The following is a 23389-nucleotide window of genomic DNA, read 5'->3' as shown; positions in this document are numbered from 1 at the left end:
CAAGTGCCCAACAAAGCAACTGTTGCGCCAAACAATACCGGTGCCTTGAGCCAAGTTTGGCAAGCGTGAAAAAGAGACAACTGTTTGAGCTAAAATGAAACAGCTGTGTGTTTTTTTTCTTTCATATCCTGCAGCTCTGGATTTGGAATTAGTAAAATTGAGCATTATAAGCACTAATGCGAACTGCTCTGCATAGGTGGAAAGCTTAGAAGTGCAACACCATGTTTGCAGGGCACACTCACGTCAAGGTTTTGCTGAAATAAAACAAGGTTTGAAAATCCATTTTATTCCAACATCAAACTCACCCTCATCAAAATAAAAAAATGACAGCGAGACAAATATTAACTTTTCAAGAGCTCCCCGGAGAAGCCCAAAGATTATGTGCCTTAAATAATTATGATAATTTTCTAATACATCACTATTTTTGACAGCCTTGAATTTCAAGGGCTTATGGATGAGCCCTTTGATTTATTATTTCATTTTTAACAGAAGTATGTTACTTTTCAACCATCAATTCTATAACATTACCCTTGTTCAGCAAAAGCATATTTTTCTAAATTATATTGAAACTGTTAGGTCAGGCTTAGCTTGCCTTGTTATATTGATGTATTATCTTTATATTTACTTATTTTCCCAACTAAATGTAGATGACAACAAGTTTGGGAAACTAAGGCTATTTTTTGACATTGTGACCAAAAGGAAATTGTGAACCATGCATACTTTGGGAATTTTTTTTTTTTCTTTTTGGTCCCTCTTCTCTCCTAACTGTGTGAACATCCTAGCTTACTTGAGCCTTCTTTCCATGGACATAGCACAGATATTCCTCCATCGCCGGTCCAAGTTCCGTGTAGCTTGCTGGATGGAATCACACTCGGCATCTGTGGCACACGCGTCACAATCATGCAGGAGGACCTCACACAGGTTGAGGACGGAGGCCACGCCAGTGCTGTGTTTCTCTATGTCTCTCTGAAGCTCCTGCGGGGAATGAGACACGCTTTATTCCAATACTTGTATACAGAAGGGAGAAACTGCACCAGTCTTTGTTGACCAACAAATGATTAGGCAAAAACCTCAACAAATATTTCACTTCCTTCCATGCATGAGGTTTCATCAACTTCATTTATGAAATACAGCAAACTCGAAAGCACGAGCAAATGAATCTAGAAATATTTCAGCTATGTGAGCAATGCCAGAATATAAACTGAACAAGTGAAAGAGATGAATTAACTATATTAAGAATACAATTACTGATGGGAAAATAAATTTTGCCCCAGACTCTACTTCACAGTATATCATTTCCATTCCAATCCATCCATCCATCCATCCATCCATCCATCCATCCATCCATCCATCCATCCATCCATCGATCAGTCAATCAATCAAAGGAAGACACGTGCTCCTTGAAAGCTGGCACTGAAGAACTGGGATTTGATCTCCAGAGATCTGAAAACTGTTTTAAATAGTTCATTCCACCATTGTTACAAGATAGGGTGGTTTAAGGGACTTAGGTTCTCTGTTGTGTATGATGGCATAGTTGTCAGCAGCTTCCTCAGTGAGCAATTTTAAATGTAGGACAGAAACAGAAAGATGATGACGATAAACAAGGCATTGAATTTCTCCAGAGCTCTATTAACTGCACAGGATGTAAGTACAAAATGTACATTATTTTTTCTATTGCATTTCAACTCAATTTACTCCAAGTATCTGATTATTAGAAGTAAAGCCTACCAGTATCTTTTTTTTTTTTTTTTGCTTTCCCTATTTACCAAGGTCCTTAACGTATTTTCCTTTACTTTGAAAAACTTCTTCAATTTGCCTAGCTTTCCTCTTGTTCTAATAATTCCTCAACCTATTCAGAGAGCTGGGATTTATATTCTTGTAAGTACGCATATATTCTTCCTCCTATTTTTCCCCTTGATATTATGTTCCAGTGCCATCTATACAAATGTTAGCTTATTGTTGAGTGTAATAACAGTGCTTTTGATTAATTTTTGGAGATTTCATAAACTAGACACAAAAAGATAATTCTATCAAAATATTCTTATTTCACTAAACAGTCCTTTCAAATCTCTTGCATAACCTCTTTCAGGTATGTGAAAGTTATGAAAATTTCTGGTCTAAAAAATATAAAATAAAATATTACAGAAACTGAACTCAATATTTGCTAAAAGATAAAGATGAACACTTCTGTGAATGAGATAACCAAGTAAATTTTAAGTCTTAAAGTGAATCTTGTATAAGGATATACATTTGGAAGAAGTGTTTGGTATATGAACATAATCCATGCATTTAAAAAGGTTATAGTGGGTGGTGAACACACAATGTGAGATATAAATAATGTATTACAGAATTGTACAGCTGAAATCTATGTAACTTTACTAACAATAGTCGCCCCAATACACTTTAATTTAAAGAAAAAATAAAAAAATAAAAATAATTTTTTTTAAAAAGGTTATATATAGTATTTTAATTGAATTTTCCCCAAGTACTCAAAAGTTTCTTCCCAGCTTTACTGACATATAATTGATATAGAACACTGTTAGTTTAAGGTGTACAATGTGATAATTTGACACATGCATATATTGTGAAATGATAACCAGTTTAGTAAACATGCATCACCTCACACTTACAATTTGTGTGTGTGTGTATGTGTGTGTCTGTCTGTTGAGCACTTTTAAGATTTACTCCCTTAGCAACTTTCAAATATATGCCACAGTATTGTTAACTATAGTCACCACGCTGTATCTCACATCTCTAGAACTTATTCATCTTAAAACTGGAAGTTAGTGCCCTTTGAGCACTTTCATCAACCGCCCAGTCCACTACCACCCCCACCTCCACCTCTGGCAACCTCTAATCTATTCTTTGTTCTATGAGGTTTTTTGTTTTTGTTTTCCTTTTTTTTAGATTCCACATCTAAGTGAGACCATACAGTATTACATTTTCTCTGTCTGACATTTCTCTTAGCATAATGAGCTTAAAGTTTATCCATATTGTCAGAAGTGGCAGTATTTCCTTCTTTTTTATGGCTTAAAAATATTCCATTGTCTGTCTGTCTGTCTGTCTGTCTGTCTGTCTGTCTGTCTATCTATCTATCTATCTATCTATCTATCTATCTATCTATCTATCTATCTATCTTTCTATCTATGTATCTATGTATCTATCGCATTTTCTTTCATTTATCCATTAATCGATACTTAGGCTGTTTCCTATTGTAAACAAGGCTGCAATAAACATGGGGGTGGAGATACCTCTTGAAGACTGTGATTTCATTTCCTTAGGATATATACTCAGAAGTGGACTTGCTGGATTATATAATAGTTCTTTGTTTAATTTTTTTGAGGAACCTCCAGAATGTCTTCCATAGTGGATGTATCAATTTACATTCCCACCAACAGTGCACAAGGCTTCCCTTGTCTTCACATCCTTGCCAGTAATTATTATAGCTTTTCCTTTTGATAGTAGCCATTCTCACAAGTGATATCTCATTGTAGTTTTGATTTGCATTTCCACAATTAGTGATATTGAGCATGTTTTCACATACCTGTTGACAATTTGAATATCTTTTTTGGAAAAATGTCTGTTCAGGTCCTTTGCCCATTTTTAATTGGATGTTGATGATGATGACGATGATGATGATGATGATGATTATATTATTGAGTTGTATGACTTTCTTATTTGTTTTCTATATTAACCTCGATATGTGGTTTGCAAATATTTTCTTCCATTCTGTATGTTGCCTTTTCATTTGGTTGAGCATTATTTTTGTTGTACAGAATCTTTTAGTAGCTTTTTTCAGTTTTAGCCTCACTTTTTAATTTACTTACTTATTTTTGTGGTTGTGCTTTTGGTTTAGTATCTAAAAAAATCATTGACGAGACCAATGTCAAGGAGCTTTTCCCTGTATTTTCTTCTAGGAGTTTTATGGTTTCAGGTCTTACATTTAAGTCTTTAATCCATTTCAAGTTTATTTTTGTGTGTTGTGTAAGATAGGGGTCCAGTTTCATCCTTTTCCATTTGAATATCCAGTTTTCCTAACATTATTTTTGAAGAAATTCTCCTTTCTCCATTGAGTATTCTTGGTTCCTTTGTCAAATATTAGTTGACTTATATGCATGGATTTATTTCTTGGCTTTTGATTCTGTTCCATTGGTGTACCTGTCTGGCTTTATGCCAGTATCATACTGTTTTGATTACTATAGCTTTGCAATATAGTTTAAAATCAGGCTTTATTTTTCTTTCTCAGGATTGCTCCAGATATTTGGGGTCTTTTGTGGTTCCAAACAAATATTAGTATTATTTGTTCTATTTCTGTAAAAAGTGCCCTTGGAATCTTGATAGGGGTTGCACTAAATCTCTGGATGGCTTTGGTTACATGCACATTTTAACAATATTAATTCTTCCAATCCATGAACATGAGATTTCTTTCCATTTATTTGTGTCTTCTGCAATGTCTTTTCCTCAGTATCTTAAAGTTTTCAGTGTACAGCTCTTTCACTTCCTTGGTTAAATTTATTTCTAAGTATTTTATTGTTTTTGATGCTATTGTAAATGGGATTGTTTTCTTTGTTTCTTTTTCAGATAATTCATTGTTAGTGTATAGAAATGCAACTGATTTTTGTACAGTGAATTTGTATCTTACTTTACTGAATTTGTTTATTAGTTTTCACAGTTTTTTGGTGGAGACTTTAGGATTTTATACATATAAGCAAGCTCATGTCATCTGAAAACAGACAATTTCACATCTTTCTGATTTAGATGCCATTCATTTCTTTTTCTTACTTGATTTTTCTGGCTAGGACTCCCAGTACCACATTTAATAGGATTGGTGAGAGTGGGTACACTTATCTTGTTTTTAATCTTAGAGAAAAAAATTTCAAACTTTCACCATTGAGTGTGATGTTAGCTGTGAACTTGTCATATTTGTTCTTTATTATGTTGAGGTATATTCCTTCTATACCTAAGTTGTTGAGAGTTTTTGTCATTTAAATTTTGTCAAATGCTTTTCTGTATCCATTGATATGATCATATGATTTTTATCTTTCATTCTAGTAATGTGATGTATCACATTAATTGACTTGATATATTGAACCATTCTTGTATCCCAGGGATGAATCTAACTTGACCATGGTGTATGATCCTTTTAATGTGATGTTAAATTTGGTTTGCTAGTACTTTGTTGAGGATTATTGCATGTATATTCATTAGGGATATTAGCCTATATTTTTCTTGTGTTATCCTTATCTCTCTTTGGTATCAGGGTAATTCTAGTCTGATAAAATGAGTTTAAGAGTGTTTCCTTCTCCTTAATTTTTTTTTTCTTTTTTTAAGAATGTGAAGGATTGGCTTTAACTGTTTGGTAAATTTTACCTGTGAAAACATCTGGTCTTGAATATTTTTTGGGGGGTGTGGAGGGATGAGAGCTTTTTGATTACTGACTCAACCTCTTTATTCATTATTGATCTCTTCAGATTTTCTATTTCTTCATAATTTAGTCTTGGTAGGTTGTATGTTTTTAGGAATTTATCCATTTCTTTTAGGTTGCCCAATTTGTTGGCATATAATTGTTCACTGCAGTCTCTTACGATCCTTTGTATTTCTTGTAATGTCTCCACTTTCTTTTATAATTTTTATTCATTTGGAACCTATCTCTTTTTTTTTATGGTTAGTTTAGCTAAATGTTTGCCATTTCAAAGAACCACTCAGTTTTGTGAATCTTTTCTACTGTTCTCCTATTCTCTATTACATTTATTTCTGTTTTAATTTTTATTATTTCCTTCCTTCTGCCAACTTTGGGCTTAGTTTTTCCATCTTTTTCTAGTTTCTGAAGGTGTAAAGTTAAGTTGTTTACGTAACTTTACGTAAATGCCTTAACGTAGGCATTTATTGCCATAAACTACTCTTCTAGAACTGCTTTTGCTGCATCCTGTAAGTTTTGATGCATTGTAGTTCCTTTTCTGTTTGTCTAAAGATATTTTTTCATTTCCCTTTGATTTCTTCTTTGACCCATTGGTTGTTCATAAGTGTGTTGTTTAATCTCCAAGTATTTGTAAATTTTCCATCTTTCTTCCTATTATTGATTTCTACATTCATATCATTGTGGTTAGAAAAGATACTTGGTATAATTTCTACTTTCTTGAATTTGTTGAGACTTATTGAGTGGCCTAACATATAATCTATCCTGGAAAAGGTTCCGTGTTGTGAGGTGGGGATGTGGTGTCACTGTTGGGCTCTGCAATCACCTCTGGTTGGGCAAGGTCACAGGCAGTATTCCTTGGCAGGGCAGTGCCACTGGTTGGACTCTGTGACTGAGCAGGGCTACAGATGGGTGGGGTCTCAGGTTGTGCTCCCAGACCAGATAATACTGCTGGCTGGACTCTGTTCAGGTGGGCCACAGGCAGGCTTTGCAGTTGGACTGGACATTAGGCTGTGCTCTGTGAGCATGCAGGGCTCCAGGCTGTGCCCTGGATTTGATGAGGCTATCATCTGGGCTTCACCATCAGGTAGGCAGGCCACTGGCTGTGTTCCCCTGTTGGGCAAGGTTTCTGGCCAGGCTCTCTGGTCAAGAGGGTCCTCTAGCTGTAGTAGGGGGGGCTAGAGATTGTGCTTCATGGTCAACCTGGGTCACTGTCCAGGCTTTCTTGTCAGGTGGGACTGTAGGCTATGCTAGGTGATTGGGCAGGGCCACTGGCTGGGCTCCATGACTGGGCAAGGTTGCAGACTGTGTTCAGTAATCAGATGAGGTCCTAGGTTGGACTCCACTGTTGAATAGGGTTGTAGGCTGGGCTCCATGGCTGGGTGGGCTTGCAGCTTGGGCTCTGAGGCTGCCCAGGGTCACTGTTCAGGCTCCCTGGGGCCAGAGGCTATGCTCAACAGTCGAGAAGACTGCTGGCTTGGGTCCCTGCCCAAGAAGGGCTACTGAATGGACTCCACGGCTGCCCTGGTTCTCTGGCTGGGCTTCCCAGTGGGGCCGGATAGAAGCTATGCTCAGCTGTTGGGCAGGGCTGGGAATTGATTTCCCTGCCCAGGCAGGGTGGCAGGAAGGACTCCGAGGCCAGTATGGCCTGCTGTCTGTTGTCTGTAGACCCAAATCAGGCAGAACTGCCAACTGAGCTCCGAGGCCAACTGGGGCCACTGGCTGGGCTCTGCTGATAGGCAGAGAGGCTGGCTGGGATCCCTGCTTGGGTGTAGCTGCAAGCAGGAATGCAGTCTGCCAAGATCTGAGTGCTGGCTGTATAAGCCCCACCCCTCATCTCCATTTCTAGCTGATCCCCAGTGGTTGAGCCCCACAGAGTCCCTAGTGATCCCCATCAGGTGAGACCCAAGGGAGCCTCCTGGGAAATGTCCCACAATGCTGGGGGAGCTGGATGACCACCCTGGCCTCTCTTTTCCCATTGGAAAAACCACAGGTCCAAGGAGCCCTCTCTGTGCAATGCTGTTGGTACAATGTTGTACCAGCTGGAGGAGGGCAATGTGGTCAGCGTGCAGCCACTCCTCTTACCCTTCTAATTCTACCTTCCTGGACTCTGTGGTCCAGGGGAATGCTTTAGTTACACTCCCGGATTCGGGGATTTTCACAATGGTGTGTCTTCTTTACAGATAGTTGCTTGTTGGTCTTCTTGTGAGGGGGACTTAAGTTAAAAACAACCTCTGCTGCCATCTTGGTGACATCACTCCTCCATATACTTTTAATTCTATCTCGGGGCAGAGGGCCTGTGAGGAGACAGTGTGGGAACCAGTGCTGGGTATGAAAACCAGGACGGTAATTGATGGACGGCTGAAGGTGCAGCGTGGACAACTCTGAGAGTTAAAAAATCCCAGGGGACACCGTCATGGGGGTGAGGGACACAATTTTGTGAGATTTACCTCCAGAAGCTTGACCAAGTTCTCACAGTAAATATTGGAGAAAAATCCCCTTTTGCTTCTGCTCGAAAGTTTTTGTTAAAATCAAGATGTGAAATAAAGCTTGAGGGGTTTTATAATTCTATATAAGTGCCCTGCTACGGATAAAGATTTTAGTCTTAGCTTTAACCTCCATTGGTAATTGTCTTGAATTGTCACATAGTGTCACTGTATTTATTCTTGTTCAGCTATAACATGGAGAAATTTGACAAAATGTTTTCTGAAGCCATGCCAAGTCTATATATAGTTCTGCCTAATTAAGTCTATGATAATTAAGTACATTGGCAAGAGAAACATTCAGAAATTTCACATAGGGAAATGGAAGAAAATGCATTTCTTTTCAATTTAATCTGTCTGTTCAAATATGTTTGTCAGAATTTTTCCCCTTTAGAGACAGATTATTTTTTAGCTGTCTTTTACAACATGGATCCCAAATGCTACAATTTTTATAGCATCATGGTCAAACATTTTCCACAAAGGAAAATGTAGTAAATATGGTTTGATTAAACTAAAATGTAGCACTTTGTGCTAGGTGCTGCGTTAAGCGTTTTCTTGTTAATTTTCACAATAACACTATGAGCCATGAACTCTGATTCTGTATGTAAGGGATTCTTATGCCTTCTATACATAGGAATTTGAGGGTTAAAATAGTTCATTACTCTGTCCTGGGTCGTGTAGAAAAATGGCGAAGCCAGGATTAAACCCAAGAAGTTTTACTTTTAACCACTGGTATACGGTTTACTTTTAAACTTTAATTTAAAATGTAATTAAAAGGCACTGTGAACATATATTAATATATTTAAAAGTCAAAACTACTATGAAGCTTTCAACAAGTAGTGCCCTGAAACAACCATTTCCATTTCTTATAGCTCTGTTCTCTGGTTTTCACTTCTATACTATTTCTAAGTAACATGTTTCTGTTGTTGCTATCTCTTGATTTCTAAATTTTAGACATTATTTATGTTACTACTTTTATATGACTACTTTGATCATTTCTTCCTCTCCATTTTCTTTATTCTTCCTGGAAGGACTTCTAAGGAATAACTGAATTGGATTGTGACGCTCCTGCATAAATCTTGGCTGCAGCATAAACCTGGCTAGTGACACCATGGGAGCTGGTGCAGGGTCGTGGGAGTCGCACCCTTTCATACAGAGCCTTTCACTTAATCTCTCTATTTTTAATATAATGGCTCCAGCCTCGATGGTGTCCTTTGTTAAACAACCCCCAAGCTCTATTTCATGCACTGGATGGTATTTCTAATTCTGCTAGGACTCCTGGAGAACCAAAAAGTTTTATGCTGCTCTAGGATTTAGTCTTGATCCCTGACCCCAAAATTTTGCAAAAGGAAACTTATTTTGAAAAACAGGTACAAAGTCTCTCTGGTCTGCTGGTCTGCCTGCTCTAGAGACTAATCCTCTGGTCTTCTTCTGGAGAAAACAAAGCAGAGCTGTCTGACTAGCTGGGCTTAGAGGGGTGGCTCTGCAGTGTAACCGCTCCTTATGCAAACTTCCAAGCAATCTTCCATTTTAAAGCCCCACAGACTTGATATCTCCACTTCCTGAGCCACGTTGTGGCATGAGTCAGCTTTCTCCATCCTCTGTCTGCTAACACCATCACTGTTCATCTATCCACTTTCTGTCTTCCAAAATTCTGTTGGATGTCTGTCATCACCATCATCTTTTCTCCTGTTCTCTTTGCTCCTGTTGTGAATTTTGACCTTTTCTTCACCTTTGGTATTATTTGTATTGGGGTTTTAGTAGTGGGTGGGGCTATAAATGCAAATGATCAATTTGCCATGTTTAAGTAGACACTGTTTTGATTGTCTTACATTCACTAAATTACAATATGGGCCATTAGATTTTACCTCTTCTCAGATATAGATATCATTACCATGTTCTCCAGGAGAATTTGGGAAACTGGAGGCCAACCAGGACCCCACAGTTCAATATCAGAATTCAGATATCAGAGAGTCCATCAGTGTGTTTTAATCTTACAAAATTTAAAAAATATCCTGCTAACAATTAAAAAAAAAAAAAAGAAATGCTAATTTAAATATCAAAGTAAACCCAACACCCCAAAAATGTATTTAATACTTATTGCCATTGGTTTAAATGTTTGTAAAAGAAAGTAAGTATAGGAACTTTTTTCATAGGATTGCAGAAACAGGTCTGTTTATATTTTTTGAAACATTTTTTAAGTAAAGCAACTTGGCTATCATGGCTTAAATATAATGAAAGTCACCAGAGTGTGGAGAGAATTTTCAAGGGCAATTGAAAGGCATGCAGTAGCAGTACCTCTCCAGGGGATTTATGGTGTTTAGTACTGACAACTGGAGTCTGCTATGTTTAGTAAAAATAAGCAAGGGGAGTGGGAGGTGAAAATCCGCTCTGTGTGCATTTTTGAGGGCCACCCTCTTTCGCTTTGTTGGGTTGTGTATTGTGTGCCAGTGCAACGTGCTGTCTTTGCTACGCACATGAAGGTGAAATTACAGTGTGGGGTCTGCAGGGGATGCAACCTCCTTGCAAAACACAATTATTTGAGACTCTAAAATCTCTAAGTATGCACTGTAATCTTTCTCCAAACACTACTAAATGCAGGGGTCGGGGAGGCTGTTTTCTAAGTCTATGGTAGTGGGCTAGTGATCCACAAATAAGTAAACAAAACTGTCAGCCAGTTTTAGATACATCATTGCAGCCCAACCTCGCCTACCAGCTTAAGATGGTTTCTTGGTGGACCAACAACATTCACCCTAAGATGGCCTGTCTTCTTAAGAGTCAACTCTGCGGTGACCGGGAACGCATTTACCCAAAACGTCTGGCCCGCCAAGGCCTCCCTTTGCCTCTAAACCTGCCTAGCGTCCTCCTGATTTTCCACGGCAACCCACCGTCTCACACCCACCCCTCTATCCCGGCAGCAGGACAGACAGTCAGGAGGCTTTTCTCCCTTCTTCAACTGTTCTGAGCGTTACCTGCTGCTCATTCAGCTTTCTCTGTATTTCTTCTGAGTCACAGGAGTCGTACACTATCGGCTTGGCCAGCTCTGACTCGATGTGAGCCAGCCACGTCCTCAGGCCGCTCATGTTCTTATCCAGCTGCTGCACAGCGACCAGCGTCTCCTTCAGCTTCTTCACCCTGTGGGCAGAGGGGAGACATCAACTTCAATGCGGGGCCCCACTTACATTTCCCTCCTGAGCAGAGGCGAGCGCTGGGTCTCAACCCAAAGTGCCCAAAGCCAAGGTGCATCCTGGCTCAGCCACCTCCTGGCTGGGTGACTTTGGGCAGTGGCACGACCTTCCTGTGTCTCTGTTTCCTCGCTATGGAATGGAGATGAGTAGGAGGATGTGTGAGATTTAAGAGTCAAGTGATGCAGGGTACATGGGAAATAGTCAATACATATCAGATCCGGTTATACTCAACACAGCTGTAATCGGATAACTGGGACAGAAACCTCATACTAACTATACTGCCAGGAAGAGTACCTGGGAGAAAAAATGAACATTTCCTATGATTTGTCCCCCAACAGATAATAAATCCACAGTTTTGATCATTTCAGCCCCAGTGGGACATATTTCAGCACCCCTATGGCAGAAATTCAGTCCAAAGGAGAAAGCTCACTTAAGGTAATCTATCAGGGAGTGATCACTGCACTTCACAACCTGAGTTTTACCAAAGCCAGTTAACAGGAAAGGTAACTGAGGACCTGTTAGAGTGTAAGGCCAAGGGCAGATGTAAGGCAGATCATTACCCACTCCTCTACCTGTTTCAGTCCATTATTTACTACATAGCATGCTTAAAAAATGTTTTCTTATTCTTTCCAGGAAGGTGTACAAACCCATTTGTTTAAGACTGCTATTTATGTAACAATCGTGTGTAATAACCTTATGTATAAGAACCTTATGTGTAATAACCTTATGTGTAAGATGCTGGGCAGACAAAATAAGCAAGACTTGTTTTCCTAATGAAACATCCAATCTAACTGGAAATCTGGACTTACAAAAAATGAAATGTAACACAGTGTCGTAAGAACTAAAGAAATGAATCAAATCTCTGACTAATAAATAAGGAGTGGTCAATTCTCTGGCCATCACTCAGGTAATCATTCATTCATCCGTTCACCATTGTTCACGTCTTTATTCCTTCTACAAACATTTATGGCGCTAGGCAGTCATGGTGCTAGATGATGGAAATACAGTGACGACAACAGTTTCACCCTGGACACTGAGGGAGTTTAGGCTCTCATGAAGCAGGGCAAGTGAAGAAATAACATTTGTGCTGCATCTTGAAAGCTGGATAAAAGCCAAGCAGACTATTTCTGGACTAGCAAACATAAAGAAGAAAAGCAGAGATTCTGAAAGCAAAGTGTTGTAATGCCAAGGAGATTGGGGATGGAGAGGATGGGGAAGAGAAGCAGAAGGGAGATGAAGAAGAGGAGAGAGACAAGACTGATGGGCAGACGAGTAAGATTATAAAGATCCTGTAGGGACACAACAATGGGTGTGGATGCAGTTTTAAAGATAAAGAGGAATGTTGCTAAGATTTATTAGCAAAGGAGTAATAAGATCAGTTCTGATTTTGAGGATGTAAGTTTGAAGCGAGGCTGTTGTGAGAGCCCACTAAAGAAGCAAACACAACAGTCCCAACAGCTTCCGCGAAAGCCTACACTTGGGAAACAGTGTGAACAGAGGCGAGGACTGGGTTGCTAAATTCACGAATTGGCATGACGTGAGGCAGAGGATTTAACATTATGCTTTCCAGTTGGGTGGCTAGATGGATGCGGCCGCCTCAGAGTGTACGAGCTGAGGAGTAAGTCCTTGGGATTCATGGTGCATTACGTCTGGGATACAATGAGTCGGAAGGATCAGGTAACATGTATGGGAATGTAGTTCTTAGGTCCAGAGGAGAGCACAGAGTTGATTGCATTGGTTTAGGTCCTGTTGGCATAGAGTTAAAACCCTGTGAAAGGGTATGGACCACGAAGAGTGAATTTTAAAAGGCTCGTTAAAGAAGGAGGTATCACAGATGACGAAAAGTTAATCAGAAAGGAAAGAGGGGAACCAGGAAAGTGTGAACCATGAAACTAAAAGGCAGGAGAAGTTTCAAGAAGGAAACTTGGTTCGGTGATAAGATTGTACATTGTTTAAGGGTACAAACTTACAACAAGTATTACATAATCTGTAAAGATCTAATACACAGTGTAATAAATATAGCCAAGCATATTGTGCCATAATTATGTGACATGATAGATATCACTACAATGGCAATCATATTACAAAATACAAATGTATCAAAGTAGCATGTTGTATACCTTAAATTTGCACAGTGTCATATGTCAAATATATTCAAAGAAAAAACAAGAAGTATTGGTCAAAGTGTGAGCCAAATGCCTCCTCTATCAGGTTCGTCTGGCTTGGCTCTTACAAACGTAGATTCCTAGATCCCAACCCAGACCTACTGAGTCAGAAACTCTGTGCTTGTGGCCAGGGGATTTGCATTTTTAACAAGTAGTTCATCAAGAGCTGTGGAAACAGAAAATAGATTGCATTTGGGTTAAGAAATATACTTAGGGTAAGGGAGTGTTGTCACTTATTTCAAGAAAGTAGGCAGTGAAGGTTGCGTAAATATGGTATGGATCCTGTAGAAGGATCTGGTTACCACAAGACATTGATTTGTTTTGTTTAATATGGTTTAATATTTGGAATAGTTTTAGAATGTTTTTAGGCAGAAAATAAGGAATCATGAAGAAGATGCCAAAGACAGAAGAAAAGGAGGAGAGAAATTACAGACAAATACAGATAATGGAAAAAGGAGGCAGAGGAGACAGTGAAAGGTGCAGGGCAGGGATAGATACACAGTTTTGAAAGGTGTTTCTTTCCCAAGTGAGGGCAGGGCGCGAGCAGGAGTTTGGGAGGGTCACACAGTATCTCTCAACTCCATTATTATCAAGAAATAGCGGGACAAACCCATTATCGGACTCCTGGTGAGGGCCTGTCATGGCTGCGTTTGCACAGATGGCTCCAGAATGAAAGGTGGTGGGGATGATATGCACATGGTCAATGCTTTCTAGTACGGCCCTTATTTAACATTCAGTTTTGCTTTCAGACCACACGTGCTGCCTTTTGGCTCAGGATATGTGGTCACCTTACTGACACTGCTCATAATGTAGCTGCACAGCAGATAAGCACAATACTCCAATCTCTGAGGCGTTAACTTAGTTCAATTACACGGGTACCTGCTTTAAAAAAAAAATGTCAAGAGCAACATGACTTAAAATTCTGGGGAGGTGATATATTTGAAGGCAGAGATCTGCAATAGAAAGTTCTCGAAGACTGACACCTTGCACGCAGCGTCATCAAGCAGTTCTCGTCTACTACTTTCAAAGAGGAAAGAGGTGAGTCTCCAGCGACGTAGGACTGTCACAGGGTCACATGCCAACTGCTCACCCTCTTCCCGCCTCCCCCCACACTCCTCCCCAGCTGACTGATGGACTTCTGTGGTCAACAGCCACTGCTGTGAACAAAATGCCTCATAGCCAAAGCATTTTGAGCATTTTTATGTATGTTTAATTGCAGAAGACTGATATCACCACATCTATTGCAGTTTCTATAAATCAATGCTTCTCTCTCACTTGAGAGACAGAAATCTAGTCAGAACACAATCGCTTTCCCTCTTTGTCATACAAATGCTTTTAAAAGGATTTCCAGTATGGTCAGTTTTTAATAATGCCTATAGTTCATTAATAATAATAGTAGTACCTATATTTGACTAATGTTTCAGTACGTAAAGGATCCATTACCTTATTGTTTTAAAAAAAATGTGTACTTAAAAATTATGTTTGTATTCCACAACGTAGTCCATTGATCAGGGAATGGAAAGCATGTGCTGCCATATGTTTATCATGAGTCATAATTCCTTTCAAGATAAGACTTCGCTAATCAGTTTCATAAATATAACTTGTACCCTGTCCCCAGGGCATTTCAAGGTATTGGCCTTGAACCATAATGCCAAGAACTTTGCCATACAATCCGTTCACCTTTCTCTTGTATATGACAGTACTGACATTTGAGCGTCAGTCAGTGAACGACAGGTAGAGAATGGCTACTGGGTGCCAAGCTCAGAGTGCACATCCCACCAATGACCAGAGCGTGGGCTCGGCATTTAACATGGCCCTGGCCATCCTGCTTTAGTGGGCCCCAGTCTACACCCTGTAAACCCACTGGACCAGGACCGAAGAATGGCTCATTGCGCTGGGATGTGTGTCCCGGTTCTACCCCAGTCAGAATGTCCTCTAGGGAACCTCTTGCATGTGACCCGCTTCCTGTCTCCAGATTTGGTGAGATCTGAGTGTGGACTATCCTTTGGGATGGGGTTTTATAGCAGCCTCATAATGTCATCAGGGTTTTGTTTAAAGCCAGAGGCTGGATGAGTACCTCAATGCTTGCTTCCTCCTTACCCTTATTTGAACTCCCTTGTATTATTAATGCACAATTTCCTCTCCCCCATGGCAAGTTCCTTGGAAAGCTGGCACTGTGAATTTCCATTTTTGGGTTTCCTTTTCCCCTGCCATACTAAGTAAGCCTTGCACAAAGTTGAGCACTATTGAAATGCCTTTTAAACATTAATAGTTAGTATTCCAAGTAAAGTATTTTTACTCAGTTAACATAATTTAATTTATTTTAAAATTTATTTGGTATCAGTTAGTTGGTATTAAATGTATCCTTAAATTTTCCTCCAGGTCCAACATCTGCAAATGGTCTATTTGTCAAGTGCTAAAATTCATTTATTTTTCTTGGTTCAAAATTTACTCACAAAAATCACCAAAGGACCCCAGGCACAAAGGGATGTGAGTAAACACTGTTCCATTGGATACTGTCTACACTGGCCAAATAATCTGCAGGGCTAGTTATTTGGTCTAGTATTGAATGAGCTCCAACAGTCAGAGCAGTCAGTGTGCAATGTGTCAAGGGCATCGTGACATGGAAATACTTGTTCATATATCCATCAGCAACAGGTTCCTCTTTCAAATATGTAAATCTTAGTAAAGCCAATGGGGTGAACGTTTCAGTGTTTCTCTATTCTCATTTTTTTAAAAAAAGTGTATTTGACTGCAAATACATGTGTGTGTGTGTTGGGGTGGGGGGAGCAGATGTGAGCTGAGGGAAGCGGTTAGGAAAGCCTCCATACATCGCCTCTGAGATTTTTTAACTTAATATTTGCAGGACAAGGAGTATTCTTTTTTAACAGAAATGTTCCGTATTTTTCTCATTACTTCTTTAAAAGAAATCCTTGGATAAAGTGTCACAATATTTTTATTTATCTATCATTATAAGAACTTTGAGCAACACTCCTTTTGGTAGCATCCAGAATTATAATTCAAAATAGATGTTTACAGGAATCACAAGGCTGGGTAAGTCTAGCAAGCCGGTTAAACCTGTAAGTCTCTGCAGCTGATGGTTCTCCTTACAGCCCAACATGCGTTATAGGCACTGACCTTTCGGGGTAAGGACTCTACTACTAAATCCAGTCATCCAGCTTCTTAATTCTTAACATTGTCACATGAATATATACATATACACATACATATTATGTATAATATATATCATATACACATATATTATCTATGTATCTATGTATCTATTTATCTATCTATGTATCTATGTATCTATCTATCATTACCTTCCTTCTAACTAATTTAGTAGATCCAGAAAACCAAAACAAACAAACAAAAATTACATTCTAAATAAATAGAACCAAAAGTACCATCAGTAAATTCGATTTGTTAGCAGAAATTTATTTGGGGGGAGATGTTATAGCACAAGAAACATAGTTTAAAAAAAGAAAATTCTTGAAACAATATTATTCTAACTAGAAAAAAATCATGAAATAAACATTTGCATAATGCACTAAGTTACTACTTTAGACATAAACTTCTACACTTTGGATATATGTTTTAAAATCTTTATACTAGTCAGTGACCAACACTTACTGACAAATCTAAACAGAAACAACTTTCTCTCACACACAAAACCGTCTCGTTCCTTCAAACATGAGTCGATTTTTATTTAATAAAAGAAAAGCTTTCAGTTACAAAGTTGTGAACTGGCTAAGGCTGAATTTCAATCTCATCAGGAGCCCATCCTTTAAATAGCAGTGATGGACTCACTGGATCTTTTTACTGGATCTTTTTCTGAATCTCCTTCCTGTGTCTCAGGCTCTCTACTGTAGCCATACCCCTTGGATGACGCGTACAGTCTAGAGACAACTGGAACACCAAGCCATAACCAAGTCCATTAACCTTTTCATCCAGCTCCACACGCCCAGTAGGGGGACAAGAAAACAAACCAACAAATAACTCTTAGGAGTCCACGGCCAACAATGTCCTAACCCCAATCATCTCCACTTAACATTGGCAGAAACAATTATGGAGTAAAGCTCCAGCATCCACCCTATAAGCCCCACGTAACATGAAAGCTATGCACAACGGAAGAAACTCAAGGAGATGCCTGCCTTGTGACATCGCAGTTACAATCTGGAAGATCTGCGTCCACACAGCCGTCCTCTGCCATCCTCAAAGCACAAAGATTTTCCGCCACCACCATGAAGTTTTCCACTTGCAAAAATTAGGCCTGCAGAGCAAAAGGCTAAATCCTGCGTGGGGATGAAAGTTTCCCCTTGTCTGTATATGGAAGTATGAAATTGCTCACTCTAGACAAATGTTGGTTAGTCTCTGCCTGATAATACGACACTGAGCAGTGACAAGTGGTCATGTTTCTAAATAAAACCTACATTCATTAACATGTGCCAGGCTTGATCTCCTGGAATGCAGGCCCTGCATGTAAGAAGGGGAAGAGGCTCTGGGTAATCTGCAAGGAGGGAGAGGCTCCAGGTCTAAAGAAAGAAGGAAATCAAAAATAAGACGGGCTGCAGACTCTCCGTCGCTCTGGAAGGACAGTCTACTTTTCTTGTGGGCTATTTGTTAACTGGGACAGGATATTTGAAAATGATAAATCACCCAAATGCAAACAACCAGAACCTTCACAAGTACAGCCAACTGCAGTAGCAAAAAGGAGCAACTTGTTTTTTTCTTCAGTTTCATATCCCAGCTAAGTGGTGTAAGTAGGAGTCTTAGGGGTGGTCTGGGAAGGTGGGATGGAAAAGATACTCTGTGGGAAAGTGCTTGGCCTTTACCTTTGAATAGACTATTTGAGCATGAAAAATAATGAAGAAGTGTTATTCTCCCCTTACATTTTCAAAGCCTTTGTCCTTTTAAACATAATCAGGCAAAGTGACAAAAATAACACGTGCATTTTAAGACGATAAAAAAAAAGTATCTGTTCATTTGCTTGGTGGAATTTCAGGTAACTTTTTCTTTTGTGAATTTCAAGAGTTCCCAAATTTTCTGCACTGAGTCTATATTAAATTCATAATTTAAGCTTTTAAAGAAAATAAACTCCCAAATGATTAATTACTGATAATTTAATACAACGTGACTAGTGCTGGCTGCTTTAAATACTATTTGGAGTAAAGTATACATACACGCAAATAAGTTACAAATAAATAAATAATGAGTGTTTGCTAAGTTCTCTTCAAAAGGCATATAAAATGAATTGCAACTAAAATACTATTTGGAGTAAAGTACACATACATGCAAATAAATTACAAATAAATAAATAATGAGTGTTCGCTAAGTTCTTTTTAAAAGGCATATATAATGAATTGCAACCAAAAACATTTGGTTCTGGTTGTGTGAGTTGATTGCTTTTAAAAGAGAAACACATTTTCTTTGTAAAAGCAGCAAATGTATTTTACATAAGACATATACTCCACAAAACTTAATTATAAATAAAATTATTTTTCAAATCTTGCCATTTAAAGATATCCTATTGTGATTTTTTAAAAATAAAAGCAACCACTTCTCTGTTATTTTTATCAATCAGGAATGTAAACATAAGTTTTGGTTAAAGGCATATATTGGTCACGAATCTATAATTGTAAGCAAATTTATTCTTACTTGATTATGACTGACACTGAAAAAAACTTGAGATTTTAAATTTTCTACTGCCATTATTTTCTTAGTTTAATTCCTTTGTACTTTATTTAGTTTTCCTCATGGGTTAAATTTTTTTACATGCTCATTATCATTAGCATAATATATTTAATCCATTGAACTATAAATATAAGGCAGGACAAGGCTTTAAAGACACAGTTATGGTAATAGCAAAAAATGGCAATAATATTTATGTCCATCAATATGGAAAATGCTGGATAAATCATGGAATATTAAAACTATGACATTCCTCTTTGGAGAAATGGCAGTTATTTTAATGAACATTTTGAAAATGAGGAACGTGGGACTCAGAGAGGTTATGCAGTAATCCCTAGGTCACACAGCCGGAACAGGGTGGACTAACCTCAGGACTCATGATTACTTCTGTGCTGTTCCCATGCTGGCTACATCACTGCATTCCTGATTTTGGTCAGACATCTCTGAGCTGAGTACCATGAAGGCAATACCAGCCATAAATTCCAACAATGAAGTCTTTTTCTTCTGGTGCAGGGAGAACTCTGTTAGACTGAAACCGTGTCTGAGGCAGCTGCTACAACTGCACAAAACCTTTCTGCACTGCACATGCTGTTTACCTACCACAAGAGAAGAGCCTCTAAATTCCCTCTTGGATAGGAGCTGACGTTTATTGAGCATCTCACTATGCTAAGTGGTTTTCAGGCACTATCTTATTTAATCCTAATACCCTTTCACACATGTGGTGACTGAGGTCCTAAGAAGATAAGTAACATGCCTAACACTGCAGTGTAGGTGAAGCGGAAACACATTATAACTCAGGCAGCTGAAGCCCTACACCTGCTTTATTCCTCTTGGCACGAATGACACTTTTCATCTTATGTTGTAGATTGGAGATACTCAACAACTACTGGAGTGACCACTACGTGCAAAGAACTGTTCTGGGATTGCGCTGGTGCTGCTCAAGTTAGATATACACTTATATTTTCCTAGAGAAAATAAACTTGAATCAACTGATCATGCAAGATATTTATTACAGTCAAGGGATACGCTATGAGGAAGTACAGGAAGCCTAGTGAGCAGGTAAGAAGAATCTGATCTATTCTGGATTAAAGAAAGAACATGAATGGTTAGGAGCTGGCCAGGACAGGTGGGGTGGGGGACAGGGGAGTGAGTGTGAAGATACCATAGGAAGACCCCGGGGTGAGGAGTCACCTGCATACTTGTTTTATCACCCTTACTTGGTTCGGGACCATTTTCTTTTTCGTCTTTATATCAGAGAGCCTGCGGCAGCAAATTATGGCTGACCACCTGTTTTGGTAAACACATGTTACGGGAACGTAGCATGGGAACGCAGCCTCACTTTGCTGCTTAAGTATTTGCTATGGCTGCTTTTGAGATATAACAGCACAGGGGTTTCCGCAGGGACCATATGGCCCATGGAGCCGAAAATCTCTACTATCTGGTCCTGTGCAGAGAGTTTGCCAACCTGGGCCCTGTAGCAGCATGCAACAGTTCATACACGGGAGGCATTCAATAGTTTTTTAGAAATTATATTTATTTTTACTCCTATTCAATGTTTAAGGGAATGATAACAGATACACAGGTTAAAAGCAACCAGTCACAGAACACCACATAGTGTATGATTCCACGAAGGTGTATCTGAACTGTCCAGAATAGGTTAAATCTAAAGGGACAGAAAGTGGATTAGTGGTTGCCTGGGGCTGGAGGGTGGGGAAGGAGGGAGGATGGAGGGGGGGAAAGTGATTGCTAATGGGTAACGGGGTTTTTACTTGGCGGTGATGAAAATGTTCTAAAAATGATTGTGGTGATGAATGCAGACCTCTGTAAATATACTAAAAATCACTAAATTGTACACTTTTGACAGATGAGTTGTACGGTATGTGAATTATATCTCAATAAAGCTGTTACTGAAAAAAAGAGTCAAATAAAGTGCACTTTTATTTTGGTGATGGCGATTTAGGTTTGTTAGATGGAAGAATATACTTATTTTAGACTGTCTAGTTATTTTTTTAAGTCATTACATCAGAGCAAACAACTTGAGACTAACTCACCTAGATCCTAAGATGGGAAATGTTCAATAACGCGTCATCTATTATAAGAAGCATTGAAAACTAATGCTAAAAGACAGATTTTCTGTTCCTTGTGAGCTCTAGAAAAGTTATGAGGGTTTTTGCATATGGTTCCCTGAAAATAATGAAAGCCAGAATCCTTGAAGAGAGTTTTATAGAAATTACAGTGATGCCTGTTTCTTATGTTGACACTTAATGAAAACCAAGGGCTCAGAAATGCTTTCAATTGTCCAGGCTTATTTTTCTGGGATGATGAAAATATTCTGAATCTGCAGAGTCTAATAAGGTAGCCACCATCCTCATGTGGTTACTGAACACTGGAAATGTAGCCAGTGCAACTGATTATAATTAAAATTAAACTGCAATTTAATTGTATTCCATTTCACTTAATTTAAATAGTCACATGTAGCTAAGTGACTGCTGTCCTGGACTGAGCAGGTCTAGAAAGCATGGAAAGGATACTAGAACGTTATTTATTGAGCTCTATAAGTAATTGAGCACATTTTGTTGCCCTAAAAAACTGACAGTGCTTGGTGATGGTTTAAAAATTGAATGCAAAACATATTTTGTTGTCAGGATGGTCTAAGTGATAGGAAGCTGACTCACAACTATGCATTCTATTTGTATGTAGTGATACGATTATCATCAGCGAATCTCTCTCTCTCTCTCTCTCTCTCTCTCTCTCTCTCTCTCTCTCTCTCACACACACACATCATGTTTCTGTTATCTGGCTGGGAAGTTGATCTCCTGAAAATACAATCATTTTCAAAGATAATGTCTCCATTCCCACCAGAGCACCAAAGCACATAGAAATATCAAAAGGTATAACTTGGTTATATTCTATTTTAATGAATCAGTGTGAAAAAACATTACAGGAGGGAAGAGTGGTGAATGAGACTGAATCATTGAAACTGAGTACTGCAGCTGGCAGGTCATAGTGGAAGAAGGGTGTGGAGATGGTCATCTAGTGTGTGCACGAGTGAAACTCTGATGAACCAGTAAATGGAAAGCAAATGTGATGACAGAGGGTCATTTAGAAGAGGCTTCACGGAGACTATGAATACAGTGTGGCATTGAACTCCAAGATAAAGGATTGGTCAGCACATCATCTGGTCCCCTTTGGAAGGAGGCAATTAGAAATGGACACCATATACACAAAAGTATTCCACGGGAGTTATATCTGTGTATGATGAGACTCCACACAAGTAGAAACATATGAGCATTCTAGTGACTCTTGTGTGTGTACGTTATAAATATTGAATTGATTTGAGTTTATTAATGTGTCTTTTGGAAACAATAAACTAAATAACATCTAGAAAAGTCTCACTTGAACAACCAGACAGAAAAGAGTCTGATGATGTTTACCAAGAGAGTGGCTTCCCTAAGAAGGGTATTTTTAGTAAAAGAGGCTTTAATTTCTCCTTCTGAAATAAGATATTGTTATCAGCAACTGAGAATCCCAAACACAGCATTGGGATTCTAAAACCTACATACGCCTAAAAACTTAGAGTAGTTGAAATTGAACCATACATATGCTTCCATCTTTTATCGTATCATTGCTAGAGCGTCTAGCTTGTCATTTTACTTGATTTCTTTGCATGTCTGTATTCACACTATGAACTCCTTGAGGAAATGGGCCTCTGTCTTTGTAACCCCCAAATCTCTCAGTCACTGCCACATTGCCAGTACTTCACACACAAAAGACAGGGAAATCAGATTGTTGAAATAAATAGCAGAACCTAATTTTTTAGTAAATTGCATTCTCTAGGACAGAGACAAGGATGTCATGTGTGGCAGAGAGGAGAGCACAGTGCTACAGAGCATGGGTTGTGGACTCAGCACAGGCGTGACCATGGTCAAACCTAAGCCTCAGCCTCTGCATCAGGAAAATGGGTATAATAATAACGCCCACTTCAAAAGGTGTTGTGAACAACACACGAGAAGGTACATATGAAGCCTGCAGTATCGTCACTGGCACAAACTGAGGGTTCAATAAATGTTAGCTATTATAGTGTTATTGTTAAACATTTTGAAAACACTAAATATTTATTCCATTTCTGTTTCATTAAAAGAAAATAAATTATAATTTCACCTTCTTCTTAAATTAGATCCTCTTTAATAACACCCTTATACAAAAAAACGTATACTAAATGTTTCAAAAACTAACATAGGGAATTGTCATGCCCACATGAGTTTTTTGTGAGCACATGGAATTCAAAAGGCACTATTTCATATTCACCTTTACACAGCACGGCTAAGGAAAGGAACCCAGGTCAAAAAGCATGTTGGGGGATAGCTCCAAAATGGCTATGGATCAGAAACATTTGTGATATTCCACACTTCTAACTGCCACAAAGAAGAATATCCATTCAAATAT

General features: G+C 38.8%; 1 protein-coding gene across 23 annotated transcripts in view; it reads right to left on the bottom strand.

Moving 5' to 3' along the window:
- Positions 1-23389, bottom strand: part of SYNE1 (spectrin repeat containing nuclear envelope protein 1) — a 414622-nt gene that overhangs the window by 29685 nt on the left and 361548 nt on the right. For all 23 annotated transcript variants that reach the window (XM_088795370.1, XM_088795376.1, XM_088795381.1 and 20 more), the window contains 2 exons: positions 10872-11034; positions 788-975 (listed from right to left, as the gene is read on the bottom strand). In XM_088795370.1, coding sequence (XP_088651496.1) covers positions 788-975; positions 10872-11034 — 351 coding nt within the window. The remainder of the gene's footprint in view (positions 1-787; positions 976-10871; positions 11035-23389) is intronic.

Source organism: Rhinolophus sinicus, chromosome 2 (assembly GCF_057876585.1).
Source record: "Rhinolophus sinicus isolate RSI-liver-muscle chromosome 2, RSI-T2T, whole genome shotgun sequence".
NCBI lineage: Eukaryota > Metazoa > Chordata > Mammalia > Chiroptera > Rhinolophidae > Rhinolophus > Rhinolophus sinicus.
The sequence above is the reverse complement of the archived record's forward strand: the minus strand, read 5'-3'. Positions and strand labels throughout refer to the sequence as shown.